This window comes from Amblyraja radiata, chromosome 4 (assembly GCF_010909765.2).
Source record: "Amblyraja radiata isolate CabotCenter1 chromosome 4, sAmbRad1.1.pri, whole genome shotgun sequence".
Lineage (NCBI taxonomy): Eukaryota > Metazoa > Chordata > Chondrichthyes > Rajiformes > Rajidae > Amblyraja > Amblyraja radiata.
This window is the reverse complement of record NC_045959.1, coordinates 112,362,394-112,384,648: the sequence shown is the minus strand read 5'-3', so window position 1 is coordinate 112,384,648 and position 22,255 is coordinate 112,362,394. Positions and strand designations below refer to the sequence as shown.

The window sequence follows — 22,255 nt, the reverse complement described above, 5'->3', positions numbered from 1 at the left end:
TGCTGAGCTGCATCACTGAACAGCAATAATGAAGAATGTTTGTACTTGTAAGTGCCTGTGGTCTGCATCCCAAGATACTTAAGGAGGTGGCTCTAGAAATTGTGGACGCATTGGTGATCATTTTCCAATGTTCTATAGATTCAGGACCAGTTCCTGTGGATTGGAGAGTAGCTAATGTTATCCCACTTTTTAAGAAAGGAGGGAGAGAGAAAACATGGAATTATAGACCAGCCTGACATCGGTGGTGGGGAAGATGTTCGAGTCAATTATAAAATCATAATCATAATCATACTTTATTGGCCAAGCATGTTTTGCAACATACGACAAATTTGATATACCATACAGTCATATCAATAGAAAGCAACAAAACACACAAAATACATTTTAACATAAACATCCACCACAGTGACTCCTCCGCATTCCTCACTGTGATGGAAGACAAGAAAGAAAGTTAAATCTCTTCCCTTCTTTGTTCTCCCGCGGTCAGGGGCCTCGAGCCTTCCGTTGATGGGATTATCTTGGCTCCCGTAACCGGCGGTCAGGCTCTCCGCATTGGGGCGATCACGCACCCGCATCGGGGGAGATCTCAGCTCCCCCACTCTGGGCGATTGGACCCCGGGTCGGGGCGAGTCGAATCTCCTGCAACTTTGGAGCTTCCTGACATCAGTCTCAACCCAGGGGCGGAAATCCCGGGGGGTACAGGGGGGACACGTCCCCCCATGTTTTGAGAGGTGGGGGACGATCCCCCCCCCCCCCCCCTGTTTTGTAATCCGTATTTTTTAACTCGGTAAAAGAAAGCTATTAAAAATCACCGTTTTCCGCGAGACAGTGGGGTTGGGACTGATGATCGAGGGTGCCTATTGGACGAGAGAGACGTTGGTCAGAGGCGGGGGGGGGGGGGGTCCATGATGATTCAGCGCGATCATTGGAGGAAGGAGGTGTCGGTCAGAGGCGGAAGTAGGGGGGTGGGACTGAGAATAGAGCACAGTGATTGGAGGAGGGAGACGTCCGTGGAACAAAAATCATGGAGCGGAGCTTGAATCGGCCCGTTCGCAGGGCTTTTCATCTCCCGGCGTGGCGCGAACGGCCGCGGCATCTTCTACCGCCCCGCAGTCAAATTGTTGCGTCGAGGCTTCCGATGTTGAAGCCCCCACGAACGGGCCGATTGAAGCCCCACGATTCAGGGCGGCGAAGCTGCTGTTGCTGGAGTTTGGAGTCGGTCACCAACCAGGTCAGCTCCCGATGTTATCTTCCACAGGGCCCATGGCCGAAGCCTCACGTGTGTGCGTGTGTGCGCATGCGCGCGCGGCCGCCAAGAAATTGTGTCCCCTCCCATGTTTTGATAGCGTTTTCCATGCCTGTCTCTACTCGAGGCTGCAAGGCTCGGTGCTGGGACCAAAGCTATTTACAATATACATTAATGATTTAGATGAAAGCATTAAAAGTAACATAAGCAAATTTGCAGATGACACAAACCTGGGTGGCAGTGTGAACTGTGAGGAGGATGCTATGAGGATGCAGGATGACTTGGACAGGTTGGGTGAGTGGGCAAATGCATGGCAGATGCAGTTTAATGTGGATAAATGTGAAGTTATCCACTTTGGTGGCAAGATCAGGAAGGCAGATTATTATCCGAATGTTGTCGTTAGGAAAAGGGGAAGGACAACAAGATCATCAGTCATCAGTCACTGAAAGTAAGCATGCACGCACAGCAGGCAGTGAAGAAAGCTAATGGCATGTTGGCCTTCATAACAAGAGGAGTTGAGTGTAGGAGCAAAGAGGCCCTTCTGCAGTTGTGAGACCACACCTGGAGTATTTGTGTGCAGTTTTGATCTCTAAATTTGACGTTAAACTGTAATGTTTTATTATTAATGTTTAATGTTTTATGTGTCATTCTTAATTGTTACTGTATGTCATGTTGTTACTTACGAGAGGAGCACCAAGGCAAATTCCTTTGTATGTGTACATACTTGGCCAATAAACTTATTCATTCATTCATTCATTGCTATTGAGGTTCACGAGGTTAATTCTCAGAATGGCAGAACTGTCATCTGTTGAAAGAATGGAGTGACGGGGTTTGTATACACTGGAACTTAAAAGGATGAGAGGGAATCTTATTGAAACAAATAAGATTATTAAGGGGATGGACACGTTAGAGGCAGGAAACATTTTCCCATTGTTGGGGGAGTCCAGAACCAGTTTAAGAATAAGGGGTTGGTCATTTAGAACGGAGATGAGGAAAAACGTTTTCACCCAGAGAGTTGTGAATCTATGCAATTCTCTGGCTCAGAATGCAGTGGAGGCTGGTTCTCTGGGTGCTTTAGAGAGAGTTAGATAGAGCTCTTAAAGATAGCGGAGTCAAGGGATATGGGGAGAAGGCAGGAACGGGGTACTGGTTGTGGATGATCAGCCATGATCACATTGAATGGCGGTGCTGGCTTGAAGGGCCAAATGGCCTACTCCTGCTCTTATTATCTATTGTCTATAATTGTAGATCTTAGAGCCATGTGATGAAGTTGGTCTGAAGCAACAAATAAAAGTGTTGAGTTTATCTTGATTTGCAGATTGATGCTGTTGTAATGTTATATAGAACATAGAATGTTGAGCATAACAGTTAGGAAGTCATGTTGCAGTTGTATAAGATGTTGGTGAGACCACATTTAGAATATTGTATTCAGTTCTTGGCACCATGTTATAGGAAAGATATTGTTAAGCTTGAAAGGATTAAGAGATTTCAGAACCTTTAAAAGGGTTACGAAGATGTTGCCAGGACTGGAGGGTGTGAGCTATAGGGAGAGGTTGAGTAGGCTGGGTCTCTATTCCTTGGAATGCAGGAGGATGAGGGGTGATCTTATAGAGATGTACAAAATAATGAGAGGAATAGATTGGGTAGATGCACAGTGTCTCTTGTCAAGAATAGGGGAATCGAGGACCAGAGGACATAGGTTCAAGGTGAAGGGGGAAAAGATTTAATACGAATCTTGAGAGGTAACTTTTTAACACAAAGGGTGGTGGGTGTATGCAACAAGCTGCCAGAGGAGGTAGTTGAGGCTGGGACTATCCCACCGTTTAAGAAAAAGTTAGACAAGTACATGGATAGGACAGGTTTGGAGGAGTATGGACCTAGTGCAGGCAGGTAGGATTATTGTACTTGGGACATGTTGGCCGGTGTGGGCAAGTTGGGCCGAATGGCCTGTTTCCACACTGTATGACTCTATGACTCTCCCTATGACTCTAGAACAGTACAGCACAAGAACAAGCCCTTCGGCCCACAATGGCTGTGCCAAATATGATGCCAAGCCCATCACTTATCTACCTGCACATGACCCATATTCCTCCATTTCTCGCATATCCTTATAACCATATAATAGCCATATAACAATTACAGCACGGAAACAGGCCATCTCGACCCTTATAGTCCGTGCCGAACACGTATTCTCCCCTAGTCCCATATACCTGCGCTCAGACCATAACCCTCCATTCCTCTCCCGTCCATATAACTATCCAATTTATTTTTAAATGATAAAAACAAACCTGCCTCCACCACCTTCACTGGAAGCTCATTCCACACAGCCACCACTCTCTGAGTAAAGAGGTTCCCCCTCATGTTACCCCTAAACTTCTGTCCCTTAATTCTCAAGTCATGTCCCCTTGTTTGAATCTTCCCTACTCTCAGTGGGAAAAGCTTATCCACGTCAACTCTGTCTATCCCTCTCATCATTTTAAAGACCTCTATCAAGTCCCCCCTTAACCTTCTGCGCTCCAAAGAATAAAGCCCTAACTTGTTCAACCTTTCTCTGTAACTTAGTTGCTGAAACCCAGGCAACATTCTAGTAAATCTCCTCTGTACTTTCTCTATTTTGTTGACATCCTTCCTATAATTAGGCGACCAAAATTGTACACCATACTGCAGAATTGGCCTCACCAATGCCTTGTACAATTTTAACATTACATCCCAACTTCTATACTCAATGCTCTGATTTATAAAGGCCAGCACACCAAAAGCTTTCTTTACCACCCTATCTACATGAGATTCTACTTTCAGGGAACTGTGCACAGTTATTCCCAGATCCCTCTGTTCACCTGCATTCTTCAATTCCCTACCATTTACCATATACGTCCTATTTTGATTTGTCCTGCCAAGATGTACCACCTCACACTTATCAGCATTAAACTCCATCTGCCATCTTTCAGCCCACTCTTCCAACTGGCATAAATCTCTCTGTAGACTTTGAAAATCTACTTCATTATCCACAACCCCACCTATCTTAGTATCATCTGCATACATACTAATCCAATTTACCACACCATCATCCAGATCATTGATGTACATGACAAACAACAGTGGACCCAACACAGATCCCTGTGGCACCCCACTAGTCACTGGCCTCCAACCTGACAAACAACCATCCACCATTACTCTCTGGCATCTCCCATTCAGCCACTGTTGAATCCATCTTGCTACACCACCATTAATACCCAACCATTGAACCTTCTTAACCAACCTTCCATGAGGAACCTTGTCAAAGGCCTTACTGAAGTCCATATATACAACATCCACTGCTTTACACTCATCAATTTCCCGAGTAACCTCTTCAAAAAATTCAAGAAGATTAGTCAAACATGACCTTCCAGGCACAAATCCATGTTGACTGTTCCTAATCAGACCCTGTTTATCCAGATGCTTATATATATTATCTCTAAGTATCCTTTCCATTAATTTGCCCACCACTGACGTCAAACTAACAGGCCTATAATTGCTAGGTTTACTCTTAGACCCCTTTTTAAACAATGGAACAACATGCGCAGTACGCCAATCCTCCGGTACTATTCCCGTTTCTAATGACATTTGAAATATTTCTGTCATAGCCCCTGCTATTTCTACACTAACTTCCCTCAATGTCCTAGGGAATATCCTGTCCGGACTTGGAGACTTATCCACTTTTATATTTCTCAAAAGTGTCAGTACTTCCTCTTCTTTGAATGTCATAGTTTCCATAGCTACTCTACTTGTTTCCCTGACCTCACATAATTCAATATCCTTCTCCTTGGTGAATACCGAAGAAAAGAAATTGTTCAATATCTCCCCCATCTCTTTTGGCTCTGCAGATAGCTGTCCACTCTGACTCTCTAATGGACCAATTTTATCCCTCGTTATCCTTTTGCTATTAATATAGCTGTAGAAACCCTTTGGATTTACTTTCACCTTACTTGCCAAAGCAACCTCATATCTTCTTTTAGCTTTTCTAATTTCTTTCTTAAGATTCTTTTTACATTCTTTATACTCCTCAGGCACCTCATTTACTCCATGCTGCCTATAATTATTGTAGATCTCTCTCTTTTTCCGAACCAAGTGTCCAATTTCTCTTGAAAACCATGGCTCTTCCCAATTTTTACTATTTCCTTTCAACCGAACAGGGACATAAAGATTCTGTCCTCTTAAAATTTCACCTTTAAATGTACTCCATTTCTCTTCCACATCTTTCCCATAAAACAAACTGTCCCAATTTACTCCTTTTAAATCCTTTCGCATCTCCTCAAAGTTAGCCTTTCTCCAATCAAACATCTCAACCCTAGGTCCAGTTCTGACCCTCTCCATAATTATATTGAAACTAATGGTATTGTGATCACTGGTCCCGAACTGTTCCCCAATGCATACCTCTGCCACCTGGCTCGTCTCATTTCCTAACAGGAGGTCCAGCACCGCCCCTTCTCTAGTAGGTACTTCTATGTATTGCTGCAAAAAACTATCCTGCACACATTTTACAAACTCCAACCTATCCAGCCCATTTACAGAATGTTTTTCCCAGTCTATGTGTGGAAAATTGAAATCTCCCACAATCACTACCTTGTGCTTACTACTAATATCTGCAATCTCCTTACATATTTGCTCTTCCAATTCTCGCTCCCCATTTGGCGGTCTATAATACACCCCTATAAGTGTTGCTACCCCTTTCCCATTTCTCAGTTCCACCCAAATAGCCTCCCTAGACGAGCCCTCTAATCTATCCTGCCAAAGCACTGCTGTAATATCTTCCCTGATAAGCAATGCAACACCTTCACCTCTTGCCCCTCCAATTCTATCACACCTGAAGCAACGAAATCCTGGAATATTTAGTTTCCAATCACAGCCCTCCTGCAACCATGTTTCACTGATCGCCACAACATCATACTTCCAGGTGTCAATCCAGGCTCTAAGTTCATCCACCTTTCTTACAATGCTCCTAGCATTAAAATATACACATTTAAGAAACCCACCCTCTCTTATTCTCTGCTGCACCCGCTGAGTTTCCCCAGCAATTTTGTGTACCCTCTCTTATTCTCTGTTTATTGTCGTTTTCTTCTCTCTCCCCTACATTTTGGGTCAGAGTGCTACCATTCTCTGCCTCCTGCCTCACACACTGACTGCTAGCTTTCCCAATTTGAGTCCCTCCCCCCCAACCATACTAGTTTAAAATCTCCCCAGTAGCCTTTGCAAATCTCCCCGCAAGGATATTGGTCCCCCTCGAGTTCAAGTGCAACCTGTCCTTTCTGTACAGGTCGCACCTTCCCCAAAAGAGGTCCCAATGATCCAGAAACTTGAATCCATACCCACTGCACCAGTCCCTCATCCACTCATTTATCCTCCACCTCGCTCCATTCCTACTCTCACTGTCGCGTGGCACAGGCAGTAATCCTGAGATTGTTACCTTTGCAGTCCTTCTCCTTAACTCTCTACCTAACTCCCTAAATTCTTCTTTCAGGACCTCTTCTCTTTTTTTACCTATGTCGTTGGTACCTATATGTACCACAACCTCAGGCTCCTCTCCCTCCCATTTCAGGATTTCTTGGACACGTTCAGACAGATCCCTGATCCTGGCACCAGGGAGGCAAACTACCATCCGGGTCTCCTGTCTGCGTCCACAGAATCGCCTGTCCGACCCCCTGACTATAGAGTCCCCTATTACAATTGCCCTCCTCTTCTTTTCCTTACCCTTCTGAGCAACAGGACCGGTCTTTGCGCCAGAGGCCCGGCCGCTGTCGCTGCCCCCAGGTAGGCTGTCTCCCCCACCCTTACTCAAACATGAGTACTTATTTTCAAGGTGTACAGGCACCGGGGTACTCACCAGTCCCTGCCACTGCCCATTGCCCTTCCTAACTGTGACCCAGTTGTCTGTCTCCCGTGGTCTTGGAGTGACCACCTCCCTGTAACTCCTTTCTATGACCTCCTCGCTCTCCCTGAGCAGACAGAGGTCATCGAGTTGCTGTTCCAGGTTCCTAACACGGTCCCTTAGGAGCCCCATCTCGACGCACCTGGCGCAGATGTGGACGTCTGGAGGGCACTCAGACTCCATGACCTCCCGCATCTGACATCCAGGACAGTAAACTGCCCTGGCCCTCATACTCCCCCTTAACCGAATACAATACAAAGCCTTACCCGGGATACAAGCCAATCAGCTGCTTCCTCTCGTCCGTTCGACCAATCAGAGGCTTCCACCAGCCCCCATAATTTGAAGTGTGATCTGCGAATGGAACGTTGCAGATTTTGGTTCCTCCTCCCTCACCACCGGCTCCTGGGCCTCTGCTGAAACAAGCCCCGCGATGGGTTTTTACACTCACCGCACGGAGGTCGCTCCTCCCTCACCACCGGCTCCTGGGCCTCTGCTGAAACAAGCCCCGCGATGGGTTTTTACACTCACCGCACGGAGGTCGCTCCTCCCTCACCAACGGCTCCTGGGCCTCTGCTGAAACCTGCTTATGCCTATCCAAATGTCTTTTAAATGTTGCTAACGTTTCTGCTTCAACCGCCACCCCCCGGCAGCACATTCCAAGCATTCGCCACCCTGATTTTTTTTATTGCCTCACACATCTCCTTTAAACTTTAAACTTTGCCCCTCTGTCCTTAAAGCTGTGATACGCAATATTCTAATAGACAGCTTTCTGTCAATTTGTGATATTCTAGCAGCATCATTACCTTAATTTTTAACAATGAGCTTCATACACCTTTGTTTACAGGCATCCATAAAGCCATTTTAATCTACGTTATCATTGTGTAAAATGAAGGGCATAAAAAGATCATTTATTTTTGTCTATTTACTTTGTTTATGACCAGTGATAAACAGTGCAGCCTGAGAAAGTGTATTATCTGCAACTGAAATACAGTAAAAGCCCCTGTCCCACTTAGGAGATCTAAACAGCAAATTCTGGTGATCTTACCTGCCGCCCAAAAAAAAAATCAAGGTCAAGGTGACCTGCAACCTCCTACCACCTCCCACGCATATGTTGAAAACCTTCCTCGACTATGAAGAAAACCGGCTTCGACTAGACCTGCGACTAAAAAATTATCGATTTTTAAAACGGCAACCTATTTTTAGTCGAGGCCGGTTTTAATCATGATGAAAAAATAGCAGCAACCTAGATGATGCCACGACCACGCGGAAACCACTTTCGGCCATTAGGGAGAGTGACCAAAACCTCCTGTGACCTCATGGAAACCTTGGGTGGCGGGCAAGGCCACCAGAGGTTGCTGTTTAGGTCTCCTAAGTGGGACAGGCCCTTAACTAATCAGCAGCTAATTAAATATCACACAGTGCACAATAAAAGTTGCGAGTTTGTTTGCAATATTAAACTCGGGCATCTGGATTAGTAAGTGTATTTCAAGCGACCATATTCTTGGATGTTAAAAAGAGTTACATGATGGCAAATCTTACTCACATTTTTTACTACCTATACAAATGGCAGTTTGTTGAACGTCTAAATGTATGAATTTGAAATTCAGAGCTGTGCTTGAAGGTGCTCCCAATTAAAACATTTCAAATACTCATGAAACCTACTGAGCCAACCTGAAAAGTGAACATGGATTTGTGCCTGGAAGGTCATGTTTGACTAATCTTCTTGAATTTTTTGAAGAGGTTACAAGGGAAATTGATGAGGGTAAAGCGGTGGATGTTGTCTATATGGACTTCAGTAAGGCCTTTGACAAGGTTCCTCATGGAAGGTTGGTTAAGAAGGTTCAATTGTTGGGTATTAATGGTGGAGTAGCAAGATGGATTCAACAGTGGCTGAATGGGAGATGCCAGAGTGTAATGGTGGATAACTATTTGTCAGGTTGGAGGCCGGTGACTAGTGTGGTGCCTCAGGGATCTGTGTTGGGTCCACTGTTGTTTGTCATATACATCAATGATCTGGATGATGGTGTGGTAAATTGGATTAATAAGTATGCAGATGATACTAAGATAGGTGGTGGTGTGGATAATGAAGTAGATTTTCAAAGTCTGCAGAGAGATTTAGGCCATTTGGAAGAGTGGGCTGAAAGATGGCAGATGTAGAAACATAGAAACATAGAAAATAGGTGCAGGAGTAGGTCATTCGGCCCTTCGAGCCTGCACCGCCATTCAATATGATCATGGCTGATCATCCAACTCAGTATCCTGTACCTGCCTTCTCTCCATACCCCCTGATCCCTTTAGCCACAAGGGCCACATCAAACTCACTCTTAAATATAGCCAATGAACTGGCCTCAACTACCTTCTGCGGCAGAGAATTCCAGAGATTCACCACTCTCTGTGTGAAAAAAGTTTTCCTCATCTCGGTCCTAAAAGATTTCCCCCTTATCCTTAAACTGTGACCCCTTGTTCTGGACTTCCCCAACATCGGGAACAATCTTCCTGCATCTAGCCTGTCAAACCCCTTAAGAATTTTGTAAGTTTCTATAAGATCCCCCCTCAATCTGCTAAACTCTAGCGAGTACAAACCGAGTCTATCCAGTCTTTCTTCATATGAAAGTCCTGACATCCCAGGAATCAGTCTAGTGAACCTTCTCTGTACTCCCTCTATGGCAAGAATGTCTTTCCTCAGATTAGGAGACCAAAACTGTACGCAATACTCCAGGTGTGGTCTCACCAAGACCCTGTACAACTGCAGTAGAACTTCCCTGCTCCTATACTCAAATCCTTTTGCTATGAATGCTAACATACCATTCGCCTTCTTCACTGCCTGCTGCACCTGCATGCCTACTTTTAATGACTGATGTACCATGACACCCAGGTCTCGTTGCATCTCCCCCTTTCCTAATCGGCCACCATATAGTTTAATGCTGATAAGTGTGAGGTGCTACATCTTGGCAGGACAAATCAAAATAGGACGTACATGGTAAATGGTAGGGAATTGAAGAATGCAGGTGAACAGAGGGATCTGGGAATAACTGTGCACAGTTCTCTGAAAGTAGAATCTCATGTAGATAGGGTGGTAAAGAAAGCTTTTGGTGTGCTGGCCTTTATAAATCAGAGCATTGAGTATAGAAGTTGGGATGTAATGTTAAAATTGTACAAGGCATTGGTGAGGCCAATTCTGGAATATGGTGTACAATTTTGGTCGCCAAATTATAGGAAAGATGTCAACAAAATAGAGAGAGCACAGAGGAGATTTACTAGAATGTTGCCTGGGTTTCAGCAACTAAGTTACAGAGAAAGGTTAAACAGGCCTTTATTCTTTGGAGCGCAGAAGGTTAAGGGGAGACTTGATAGAGGTCTTTAAAATGATGAGAGGGATAGACAGAGTTGACGTGGATAAGCTTTTTCCATTGAGAGTAGGGAAGATTCAAACAAGAGGACATGATTTGAGAATTAAGGGACAGAAGTTTAGGGGTAACATGAGGGGAACTTCTTTACTCAGAGAGTGGTAGCTGTGTGGAATGAACTTCCAGTGGAAGTGGTGGAGGCAGGTTCGATTTTATCATTTAAAAATAAATTGGATAGGTATATGGACAGGGAAAGAAATGGAGGGTTATGATCTGAGTGCAGGTAGATGGGACTAGGGGAGAATAAGTGTACGGCACGGACTAGAAGGGCCGAGATGGCCTGTTTCCGTGCTGTAATTGTTATATGGTTATATGGTTAAGAGACTCAAGAGACGAGAGTTTAATTGCCAGATGTACCGGGATAGGAACAATGCAACTTTACAGACACATTAAACTCAACAGCACATCAATTAAATATACAATAAATCATCTGTTATTCATGGTAATACAGACCATGTTAATGCAAACTAAAGTACATAATGCTCCTTAGTAGTGCAAAATCCTTAGCAGTTCAGTGCTGAGGTTGGGTTATTCAGGGTGGTTATAGAGTCTGGTGGTTGATGGGGAGAAACTGTTCTTGAACCTGGGGGTTACAGTTTTCAGACTCCTTTACCATGTTCCCAATGAAGACATCAAAATTAGAGCATGGCCAGGATGATGTGGGTCTGTTATGATATTATTTTCCAACTTGAGGCAACGCTTCTTGTAGATTCCTTCAATGGTGGGGAGGTTAATATCCATGATGGACCGGGCAATGACTACCATCATCTGCAGCCTCCTTCAATCTTGGATGTTCAAATTACCAAACCACTCCTTGATGCAACAACTCTGTACATCTCCAGGAAGGACATTATTGCCATAGAGGGAGTGCAGAGAAGGTTCACCAGACTGATTCCTGGGATGTCAGGACTGTCTTATGAAGAAAGACTGGATAGACTTGGTTTATACTCTCTAGAATTTAGGAGATTGAGAGGGGATCTTATAGAAACTTACAAAATTCTTAAGGGGTTGGACAGGCTAGATGCAGGAAGATTGCTCCCGATGTTGGGGAAGTCCAGGACAAGGGGTCACAGCTTAAGGATAAGGGGGAAATCCTTTAAAACCGAGATGAGAAGAACTTTTTTCACACAGAGAGTGGTGAATCTCTGGAACTCCCTGCCACAGAGGGTAGTCGAGGCCAGTTCATTGGCTATATTTAAGAGGGAGTTAGATGTGGCCCTTGTGGCTAAGGGGATCAGAGGGTATGGAGAGAAGGCAGGTACGGGATACTGAGTTGGATGATCAGCCATGATCATATTGAATGGCGGTGCAGGCTCGAAGGGCCGAATGGCCTACTCCTGCACCTAATTTCTATGTTTCTATGTTTCTATGTTTCTATCTCCAATGTACATCTGCAGAGGTTCAATTGAGTATTCGACAATGTGCTGAATCTCCTTGAATCTCCGAGAAAACTAAGATTTCTATGGTAAGATTTTGTTGTAATCATACACAGATCATCAGACTTGTGTATGCTCAGGAACTTGCAGCTGTTGACTCTTTCCATCATCTTCCCACAAATTAAGACATGTGTATGGCTCCTCAGCTTCCCCTTTCTGAAGTCAACAATTAGCTCCTTGGTCTTGCTTACATTGAGAGCTAGATTGTTATTTTGGCACCATTCGGCACCATTCGGCACTGAGGGGGCTGTCTCTGTACTACAGGAACAGTTTCAGCAAACAGACTGGAGTCTGTTTGCCACTCAGGCCACCCTTGACTCTCAAGTGGACATTAACACATGCACCTCATCCGTTTTGGACTACATTAAATTCTGCACCGACAACGTCACAACCCACAAACAAATAAAGACCTTCCCTAATCAGAAGCCGTGGATGAGCAGAGAGGTCAGACTGTTGCTGAAGGCTCGCGATGCCGCTTTTAGATCCGGCGACGCTGAGAGATACAGCTCATCCAGGGCCAACCTGAAAAAGTGAATCAGGAGCGCAAAACTCAAATACAAACGGCAGATCGAGGAACATTTTCAAAACAACTCCGACCCCAGACGCATGTGGCCGACTACAATAAAGTTAACACCCCCCCCCCCCCCCCCCCCCCAGACAACGCCTCCCTTCCTGATGAGCTAAACTACTTCTATGCTCGTTTGACCGGGACAACAAAACACCAGCCATCAAAGCTGCCCCACCCCCGAATGAACAACCCCTCAGTCTCTCCACCTCTGCTGTACAAGGCGCACTGAGCAAAGTGAATGAGCACAAAGCTGCCGGCCCCAACGGCATCCCCGGGCGTGTGCTCAGGGCATGTGCTGGACAACTATCCCTGGTCTTCACTGACATTTTCAATCTGTCACTGGACCAGGGTGTCATCCCTACTTGCCTCAAGACCTCAACCATTGTGCCAGTGCCCAAACAGTCAGCTTCAGGGAGCCTCAACGACTTCCGCCCAGTGGCACTCACTCCCGTCATCGCGAAGTGCTTTGAGCGGCTGATTTTGGCTCACCTCAAAGCCAGCCTCCCCCACACACTGGACCCCCATCAGTTTGCCTACCGGCCCAACAGGTCTACAGAGGACGCCATATCTGCGGCCCTACATTCTGCCCTGACCCACCTGGACAACAACAACTCCTACATCAGGTTGTTGTTCATCGACTTCAGCTCCGCATTTAATACTGTCATCCCCGCCAGCTTGATCACCAAACTCAGCGGACTTGGCATCACCACCTCCCTCTGCAATTGGACACTGGATTTCCTCACCAACAGACCACAGTCTGTTAGGATCAACAACCTCACCTCCTCCACTCTAACACTGAACCGCGTGCCACAGGGCTGTGTGCTCAGCCCTCTCCTCTACTCCCTCTTCACCCATGACTGCGTCCCTAAGTATGGCTCCAACGCCATCATAAAATTTGCCGATGACACCACGATGGTAGGACTGATCAGTGACAACAACGAATCAGCCTATAGGGAGGAGGTCCAGAACCTGGCAGCCTGGTGTACCAATAATAACCTCGTCCTCAACTCAAAGAAGATGAAGGAAATCATCGTTGACTTCAGGAAGACCAGAAGTGGCAGACATACCCCCATCCACATAAACGGGACTGAGGTGGAGCGCGTCTCCAACTACAAATTCCTCGGGGTACACATCTCAGAGGATCTGTCCTGGTCCCTCAATACCACCAAACTGATCAAAAAGGCGCAGCAGCGCCTTTACTTTCTGAGGAGGCTTAAGAAAGCTCACCTGCCCCCCCAGATCCTGTCCAACATCTACTGTTGTACCATCGAAAGCATCCTGACCACCTGCTTCACGGTATGGTACAGCAGCTGCACCACAGCTGATAGGAAGGCACTGCAACGGGTGGTGAAAACTGCTCAGCACATCATCGGTGCCCCGCTCCCTGCCATGGATGCCCTCCACCGCAAACGGTGTCTGAGACGGGCCGGGAAAATCATCAAGGACCCCTCTCACCCTAACCATGGACTATTTGCCCTCCTCCCATCAGGGAGGCGGTACAGGAGCCTCCGGTCTCGCACAAGCAGGCTGAGGAACAGCTTTTTCAATAACACGATTACACTGCTGAACTCACAGTCCCGTCGCTAGCTATCTTTTTATACTCTCCCATTTGTATACATTTATTTGCCTATGTACCAGTTTAATTCATCCACAGTGCACACATTGTTTAACCAGTATTTTTATTTTTACTACCTTGCACTATGACCAGACGCTAAACTGCATTTTGTTGTACCTGTTGAATTGAATTGAATTGAATTGAATTGAATTGAATTCAATCAGTTTATCAATCTCCTTACTATATGCTGTGCCTATCTTTGCCTCTTCTGATTATATACACTTATATCAGGTCTTCCCTCAGCCTCTGATGCTCCAAAGCCGCCACATCCTTCCTATAATGGAATACCAGAACTGCACGCAATAGACCACATATATGAACCAGGATGTCTGGCTTTTCACCCTTTCCCTCTTGAATGGTTTGCTGCTCAGTGATAATCCTGACCATGGCACCAGGTAGATGACTTACCAATGTGCAATCACATTGGCTTGATCCCCAAACTATCAAATCTAATATAGACACAAAATGCTGGAGTAACTCAGTGGGACAGGCAACATCTCTGGAGAGCAGGAATGGATGACGAGACCCTTTTTCACACTAGTCAGGGGAAAGGGAAACGAGAGATATAGACAGTGATGTAGAGAGATAGAACAAATGAATGAAAGATACGCAAAAAAGTAACAATGATAAAGGAAATAGGCCACTGTTAGCTGTTTGCTAGGTGAGAACGAGAATCTGGTGTGACTTGGGTGGGGGAGGGATGGAGAGATAGGGAATGCAGGGATTACTTGAAGTTCGAGAAATTAATCCAACCACTGGGTTGTAAGCTGCCCAGCAAAATATAAGATGCTGTTCTGCCAAATTGTGATTAGCCTCACTCTGACAATGGAGGAGGCTTAGATCTCCTATACATCTTGACCTTTGGATATCTCCCTTTCCCGGGTAACCAGGTCCTCCATGGTGCTACGGTGTTATTTTCGTCTGCACTCCCCAGGATAGGCCTTTTCCCCAAATAGCATTCGGAAGCAGTCTGTGTTCTCCCGAATTACCTGCCTGCTCTTTATGTCTGTCTTGTAATCACCCAGTACATTTCTGTTTGGGCTCCCTTGAGCTGTGCGGTGACCGCCTGCTGAAAATTTAATGTGACAGCATATGATGGGAAAGTATATTTATGACTGGAAATTCAGGAAGGTTCCATCACAAGATGCATATTAAGGTTGAGAACAGTTTTTCATTTCTGTCTCAATTATTGATTTCTGCTTGTGAAATAGTTTTAAAATCACAGCCAGTGGCATAACAGGAATAAGAAATGATGCAGAAGTTGAATAGACCATCTGATACAATATGAATATGCAGTGATAAAAGTGTGGAAGGAATACTCTGACGTGAGGTGGAACGAACAAACTGAGGTGATGCAGCATATAATGTTATACCGGTGGATTAAATTAACTAAAGGCATGGATATGGAATTATGGTAAAGAGAAAGCAGAGGATTTAGAAATATTATGGTCATGGACTGTAACAGAATTTTAAGAGCCTGTCAGAAATAATACTGATTTGGAATGGCATCCAGATGGAAGATGCAGTCTGAAATGACATGAATAAGGAATAACATTGAGGTGGAATGGACATTTTGAAAGGATACGGATATGAAATGACACGGAAATGGAACAGGCAGTCTGAAACAGCATGAGTATTAACAAGCAGAGCTTTTGATAAATTGAAATGTCTATATAAAATGATATGGACAGTAAATACAGTATGAGATGATACACAGATACTGAGAGCCAAGGAGGTGGGAAGGTAGTCTGGAATGACACAAATTTGGAATGACATAGATTTTGAATCAACATGAAAATAGAAAGATATGTCGACTCATGAGACTGCAGATGCTGGATCTCAGCGGATCAAGCACCATCTGTGGAGGGGAAAGGAATGGTTAATGTTTCGGGTCAAAATCTGGCACAGTGCTAACTGCAGTGTGGAAATAATTTATCAAATTACATTGTTGACGTGTACCATACCTGTCAAGACAAATAAGACAGATGTGACACACTTTTGTCTCCTCTGTTATGCAGAGACCAAACAGATGAAATGATTCCTGTGAAGACCATTTCTATTCAGTGCTCATGTCGGATTCCAAGCTTTCAGTTGTTAGAAATTTCATTCTACCTCGCTCCCACCATGACCTCTGTCCTTCACTTCCTACAACTTTCCAATGAAGCTTAACCTGTTCAAGGGGTCAGGATCTCATCTTCAGATTTGGTCATTACTGTATTCCAGACTCGAGTCAAGAGTGTTTTATTGTCATATGTCCCAGATAAAACAATGAAATTCTTATTTGCAGCAGCACAACAGAATATGTAAACACAGTACTTTGTAAATAATATAATAAACGAGAAAAAAAAGTTCAGTGTGTGTGTACATATAAACATATACATATATATACATACACAACCTCAATACTGAGGTCAATAATTTTAGGCAATTATTTTATTCAACATTTTTATTTCAGATTTCCAGCAATCACTTCACATACAGTTTCAGATAATGATTAAACCTCTTTCTGGCTGAACTATTGTTTCTTTGTTTTATCAGTTTACACTGTCATCCCTATTGGTATAATCACTCTTATCTTCAATCACATCACAGACCTCCCCCTCGGACGTCCTTTCCTTATCCCTTTTTCAACATCTTAAAACCAGTTTAATCTCTAATTATTCTGATTAGAGATTATATTAAACCAATTGGTGGCCTAAATTCTCTTGCCAGTGATGCTGCCTGACCTGCTGAGTTGTTATGATATTTTATGCTAATATTCATAAACATTACAGGTTATAATCTCTGTAAACCTTGTCTCCCGCAATCACTCTCAGCCATGTGGAACTTTCAGTAGTTCTTGTTTGTTTCTAGGTTGCGATGTTTGGTCAAGCAGTTGGAACGAGGTGAAACTTCTGTTGTCGACCTGAAGAAGAATTTGGAATATGCAGCTTCAGTGCTTGAGACAGTCTACATCGATGAGACACGGTATGTATGCCAACCATTCTCAGGTGATCCCATATACTTATTTGTTCTTAATTTCAGCTGTGCTGTAGGTGGATCTGCATCGTCATTATTATAGTGTTACCATGATAATGCTAACTCTCATGTTATAGAATTATGGAAACAGTCCAACTGTTTTCCTGTTGACCTAGGTGCCTTCCTATGCTAGTTTTGGTCCATATCCCGCTAAACCTTTCTTGCCCTTGAATCTGTCCAAATATCCGTGAAAATCATGTCCCCCAGGTCCCCTTTAAATCTTTTCCCTCTCACATTGTTCCACATGTCCTCTAGTTTGGGCAAAGACTGTGACCTTTCACTTTATTCATGCCTCTTATGTTTGTAAATTTCCATAATGTTACTCCTCAGCCTCCTTCACTCCAGGAAAAGAGTCCCAACCTATCCATGTTACCCATGTACCTCAAGCTCTCAGTCCCGTCACCCCCTGAATCTCCCTTTGATTGTGTTTGGATTAGTTCAACACTCACAACATGTACTGATGAGTTTTGATGCACATCTGATTAAGGGTAAACACTTGGTACAGTTTTCCCTCAGCAGGACATTTTAGTTTGAAAGGACAGCTGCCACCAGAATCGTAGCACTGTTTTCAGAATTGCCTGTTTCAATGCTGCTCGCCATCAATTTTTGGTTGATGGTTTTGAGTGAAAAGTTCCGCACCATGTTTACGTTCTCTTCTGATCTAAGTCACAAGAATATCTTGAGGACTTCCTACTTCAGCTGCTCTGAATACCAAAAGTGACAATGATGTTGTAAATTTAAGTAGATTGGACAGTTTGATTTCCTCCTCAAGGGCTTTCTGTCAAAATAACTTTGAAATACCCTTATAAGCCTGCATTTTTGCAGTCTTGCTTGATCAGATCACTCACGGTTAGCAGGTACTAGTTTCAAATGCATGCAATATTGATCATCTGTTTTATAGGCTTCTTTGGGTGCCACTGCCCAATTACTACAGAGAAAGGTTGAACAAGTTAGGGCTTTATTCTTTGGAGCGCAGAAGGTTAAGGGGGGACTTGATAGAGGTTTTTAAAATGATGAGAGGGATAGACAGAGTTGACGTGGAAAAGCTTTTCCCACTGAGAGTAGGGAAGATTCAAACAAGGGGACATGACTTGAGAATTAAGGGACTGAAGTTTAGGGGTAACATGAGGGGGAACTTCTTTACTCAGAGAGTGGTAGCTGTGTGGAATGAGCTTCCAGTGAAGGTGGTGGAGGCAGGTTCGTTTTTATCATTTAAAAATAAATTGGATAGTTATATGGATGGGAAAGGAATGGAGGGTTATGGTCTGAGCGCAGGTATATGGGACTAGGGGAGATTATGTGTTCGGCACGGACTAGAGGGGTCGAGATGGCCTGTTTCCGTGCTGTAATTGTTATATGGTTATATGGTTATATGGTTATACTTATATATCACATTCTGCCAGAGGGTGAATTATGCAGTGTGCAAATTTTGTTTTTATGTAGTTAGCAGTTGCAGAAGATAGGGTCATAAATATCCTGTGGTTTTTCACCACTACATCATCTGTGCTTCCAAATCTTGTGACTGCCCCTTCAGATTTGCGAAGAGGTTTCTCCCAGTGGGATGGAACTGAGAATGCACCTCAAGTGCTATGAGCTTCCACTATATTAACAGTAACAATACTACTCAGTACGCTGAGCCTACAGAGTATTACTGTCATTTAAACATTTTCAATGTTGGTTGACCTGCAGATTCAAGTTAATTTGTTTCAACGTTAGAATTTACTGACACCTCAGCAGCTACAGGGTCACTTTGTAGTCTGACTCAATAGTGGACACAATATGCAAGGAATTCTGCACACTAGACTAAAAAGCAGAAACTGGGCAGTACATGCATAAATAATGTAAAGAATTATTGTAATTGAACTTTTGGTTTGTTAATATTCATTAGACATGTGAACTGTAACCAGGAAATCATTGATATTTGTGTTGAAATAGACAAACTCACAGTTGTATGTTGCATAGCAAATGGTTGATTTTATACTACCACACTCAGGATATTGGGCATATTCATTGGGCATGTGCTTGAAGAGGAAAAAGGATTGGACCAAGGAAACTGCAGAGATCTGCCACAACCTAATGTGATATCTTGCATTCCCATATGTTGTACCAATATTGAGAAATTTAGTCTATATATATATATATATATATATATATATATATATGGAGATTAATGCTTCGAAGACTATTCACACCAAAAAGATCATTTAAAAAGAGAAAGGTTTTGCATGTATTAGCTTTTACTTGGGTATTTAAAAAACATGTGTACAACATTGAATCTTTTAAACACAGCCGTCTGCTGGATACAGAAGATGAACTCAGCGACATCCAGTCTGACTCTATTCCGTCCGAGGTCCGTGACTGGTTGGCCTCCACATTTACAAGACAGATGGGAATGATGCTGAAGAGAACGGAAGAGAAGCCAAGATTCCGCAGCATTGTCCATGCAGTGCAGGCAGGGATATTTGTTGAAAGGTATGGAAAGCTTCCATGAATTCCATATTTTTTTTAGTTTAAGTGTTCTTGTCTTGGTGTTTTGTTAATATGCTGTTTTAGATAAAAAATGTCAACATGCTCAAAAAATAAATGTCTGGCAATGCCTCTTCATGGATCTCCTCAATCAAGTCTAGTTATATGAGCAGTGCTGGAAGATTGGAGGAATGCACACATTGTGTCTGTGGTGGCCCAGTTATTGGAATTCATCCTGGGAGGCAGCAAAACATTCATATGGAAGGACACAGATTCATCAACCACGGTCAAGATAGATTTGTTAAGAGAAGGTCATGTCTGACTAATAGGATTGATTTTTTTGAGGAGATAACAAGGTGGGTCAATAAGAGCAAAGTGGATTTCAGCAAGGTTTTTGACAAGGTTGACTGACCAAGAAGGTAAAAAATGGGATCCAGGGCAAGATGTCAACTTGGATCCAAAGCTATTTCAATGGCAGGCAGCAGAGCGATTACTGGTGCTCTTGTGAGCTGTTGCCATGACATTCCACAGGATTAATTACTTATTCCCATTTTGGTGTATGGTTAATGATATAGACTTGTGTTTGTGGTTATGATAAAAACATTTGTGGGTTATACAAAAATTGGCCAAGTGAAGGACAATGGCAAAAAGCATTAGACATCAGGAAGATTCAAATCATTTGGTCAGTTTCGCAGGAAAATATCAATAGTATTTAATCGAGAGAATCAGCAGGAGAGGTACATTAAGGCAGGGAAATTACATGTTAAATGGCAGCATTTGAGAATCGGTGGAACATGGAGGTGCTAGAGGGTATGTCCACAGATTTTGAAAAATGTAGCAATGTCAATAACATAGTTACAAATGCTTCCCTAGGTTAGCTTAGGCACAGTATATTTAACCAGGGAGGTTATGCTATAATTATATGCCTGTGAGGCCACAGCCTAAGTGTTATACATGGTTCTGTTCACCACATTACAGGAAAGCTATAATTGCACAAGAGAATGTGCAAGGACTCAGAGAGAGATACAGTACAGAAAAAAAATCTTCAACCTATCAAGTCCCGCTGATCAAGAAAATTCAAGAGTGTTTAATTGTTACATGTATCAAAAATGGAAGAATTAAATTCTTACTTGCAGCAGCCACCTATTTACTTTAATCCCACATTAACCCCAATTTTTTTCCTCATGTTTTCATCAACTCACCTCACATTCTAGCTACACACAAGGGACTCTTCACAATGGCCAGTTAGCCTACCAAACCCACATGTTTGGGATGTGGGAGGAAACCCACACATTGGAGGCGGAATGTGCAAACTCCACACAAACAGCACCCGAGATCTAGACTGTACCTAGGTGACTGACTCTGTGAATCAGTTGCTTTACTAGCACTGAGAGCAATTTACACAAAACATGCCAATACTGGAAAAATTAGCTCTCAGACAGGTTGATAAGTTGTGGCTGTTTTCTTTGCATGAGAGGAGGTTGAGGTGAGGCTTATTTGTAGTATATGAAATGATCAGTGACTTCCACAAAATAATGACTTCTTTCCCTTAGTGGAGAGTTAAAAAAATAGGGTACATGATAATTAACAGGAAAAGTTGAAGGGAGACAAAGGAAACATTTTTTGACAAGCTGGGGTCGGGAACTCACTGCCTGAAACTATGATAGTGGCAGAAACCATCAGCACATGTAAAAACTATCTGAATTTGTACTCAAAGAATCGCATGGCTACAATTAAAGTGCTGGAAAATGGGATTATAATAGAAACATAGAAAAATAGGTGCAGGAGTAGGTCATTCAGCCATTCGAGCCAGCACCACCATTCAATATGATCAAAGTTCCTGGTTTTTCCCTTATCCCTTGATTCCTTTAGCCGTAAGAGCTAATCTAACTCTCTCTTGAAAACATCCACTGAATTGGCCTCCCCTGCCTTCTGTGGCAGAGAATTCCACAGATTCACAACTCTTTGTGTGAATTTTTCTTTCCTCATCTCAGTCCTAAATGGCCTACCCCTATAGAAACATAGAAAATAGGTGCAGGAGTAGGCCATTCGGCCCTACGAGCCTGCACCACCATTCAATATGATCATGGCTGATCATCCAACTCAGTATCCTGTACCTGCCTTCTCTCCATACCCCCTGATCCCTTTAGCCACATCTAACTCTATATTCTTAAACTGTGACTCCTGGTTCTGAACTCCTCCAACATTGGGAACATGATGGGCTGAATAGCCTCATCATTGCAAACTTTCTCAGACTTGCTATTTCTGCAAGTACATAGGGTGGATAGAGTCAGTATCAAAATATTTTTAACTGCAGATGTCTTAAAAATGACATGGGCATTCATTTCTAATTTTTGTGCTGGATAGGATCAATGTATCTAAAGATCATTGTCTCCAAAGATCATTGTCTCTATAGATTAATGTCCAGGCCTGGAAGAACCTGCCTTTCCTGTTTCAGCCCAACAATCCTGCCTGTGGGTAACCTTATTTTAACAGTGATGATAAAAGAGAATGAAATTATGTGCAGTTGCAGCTGATGCTACGGTTCAGAAATTTGATCTTTATGATAGGGACGGCACAGTGGTAGAGTTGCT

At 43.5% G+C, this 22,255-nt stretch overlaps 1 protein-coding gene across 1 annotated transcript in view; it reads left to right on the top strand.

The window, feature by feature from the left end:
* The window catches only part of pde1c (phosphodiesterase 1C), a 267,349-nt gene that overhangs the window by 110,489 nt on the left and 134,605 nt on the right, over positions 1 to 22,255 (top strand). Inside the window, 2 exon segments of the mRNA XM_033020269.1 lie at positions 17,031 to 17,144; positions 19,485 to 19,667. Of these exon segments, the coding sequence (XP_032876160.1) occupies positions 17,031 to 17,144; positions 19,485 to 19,667 (297 nt within the window).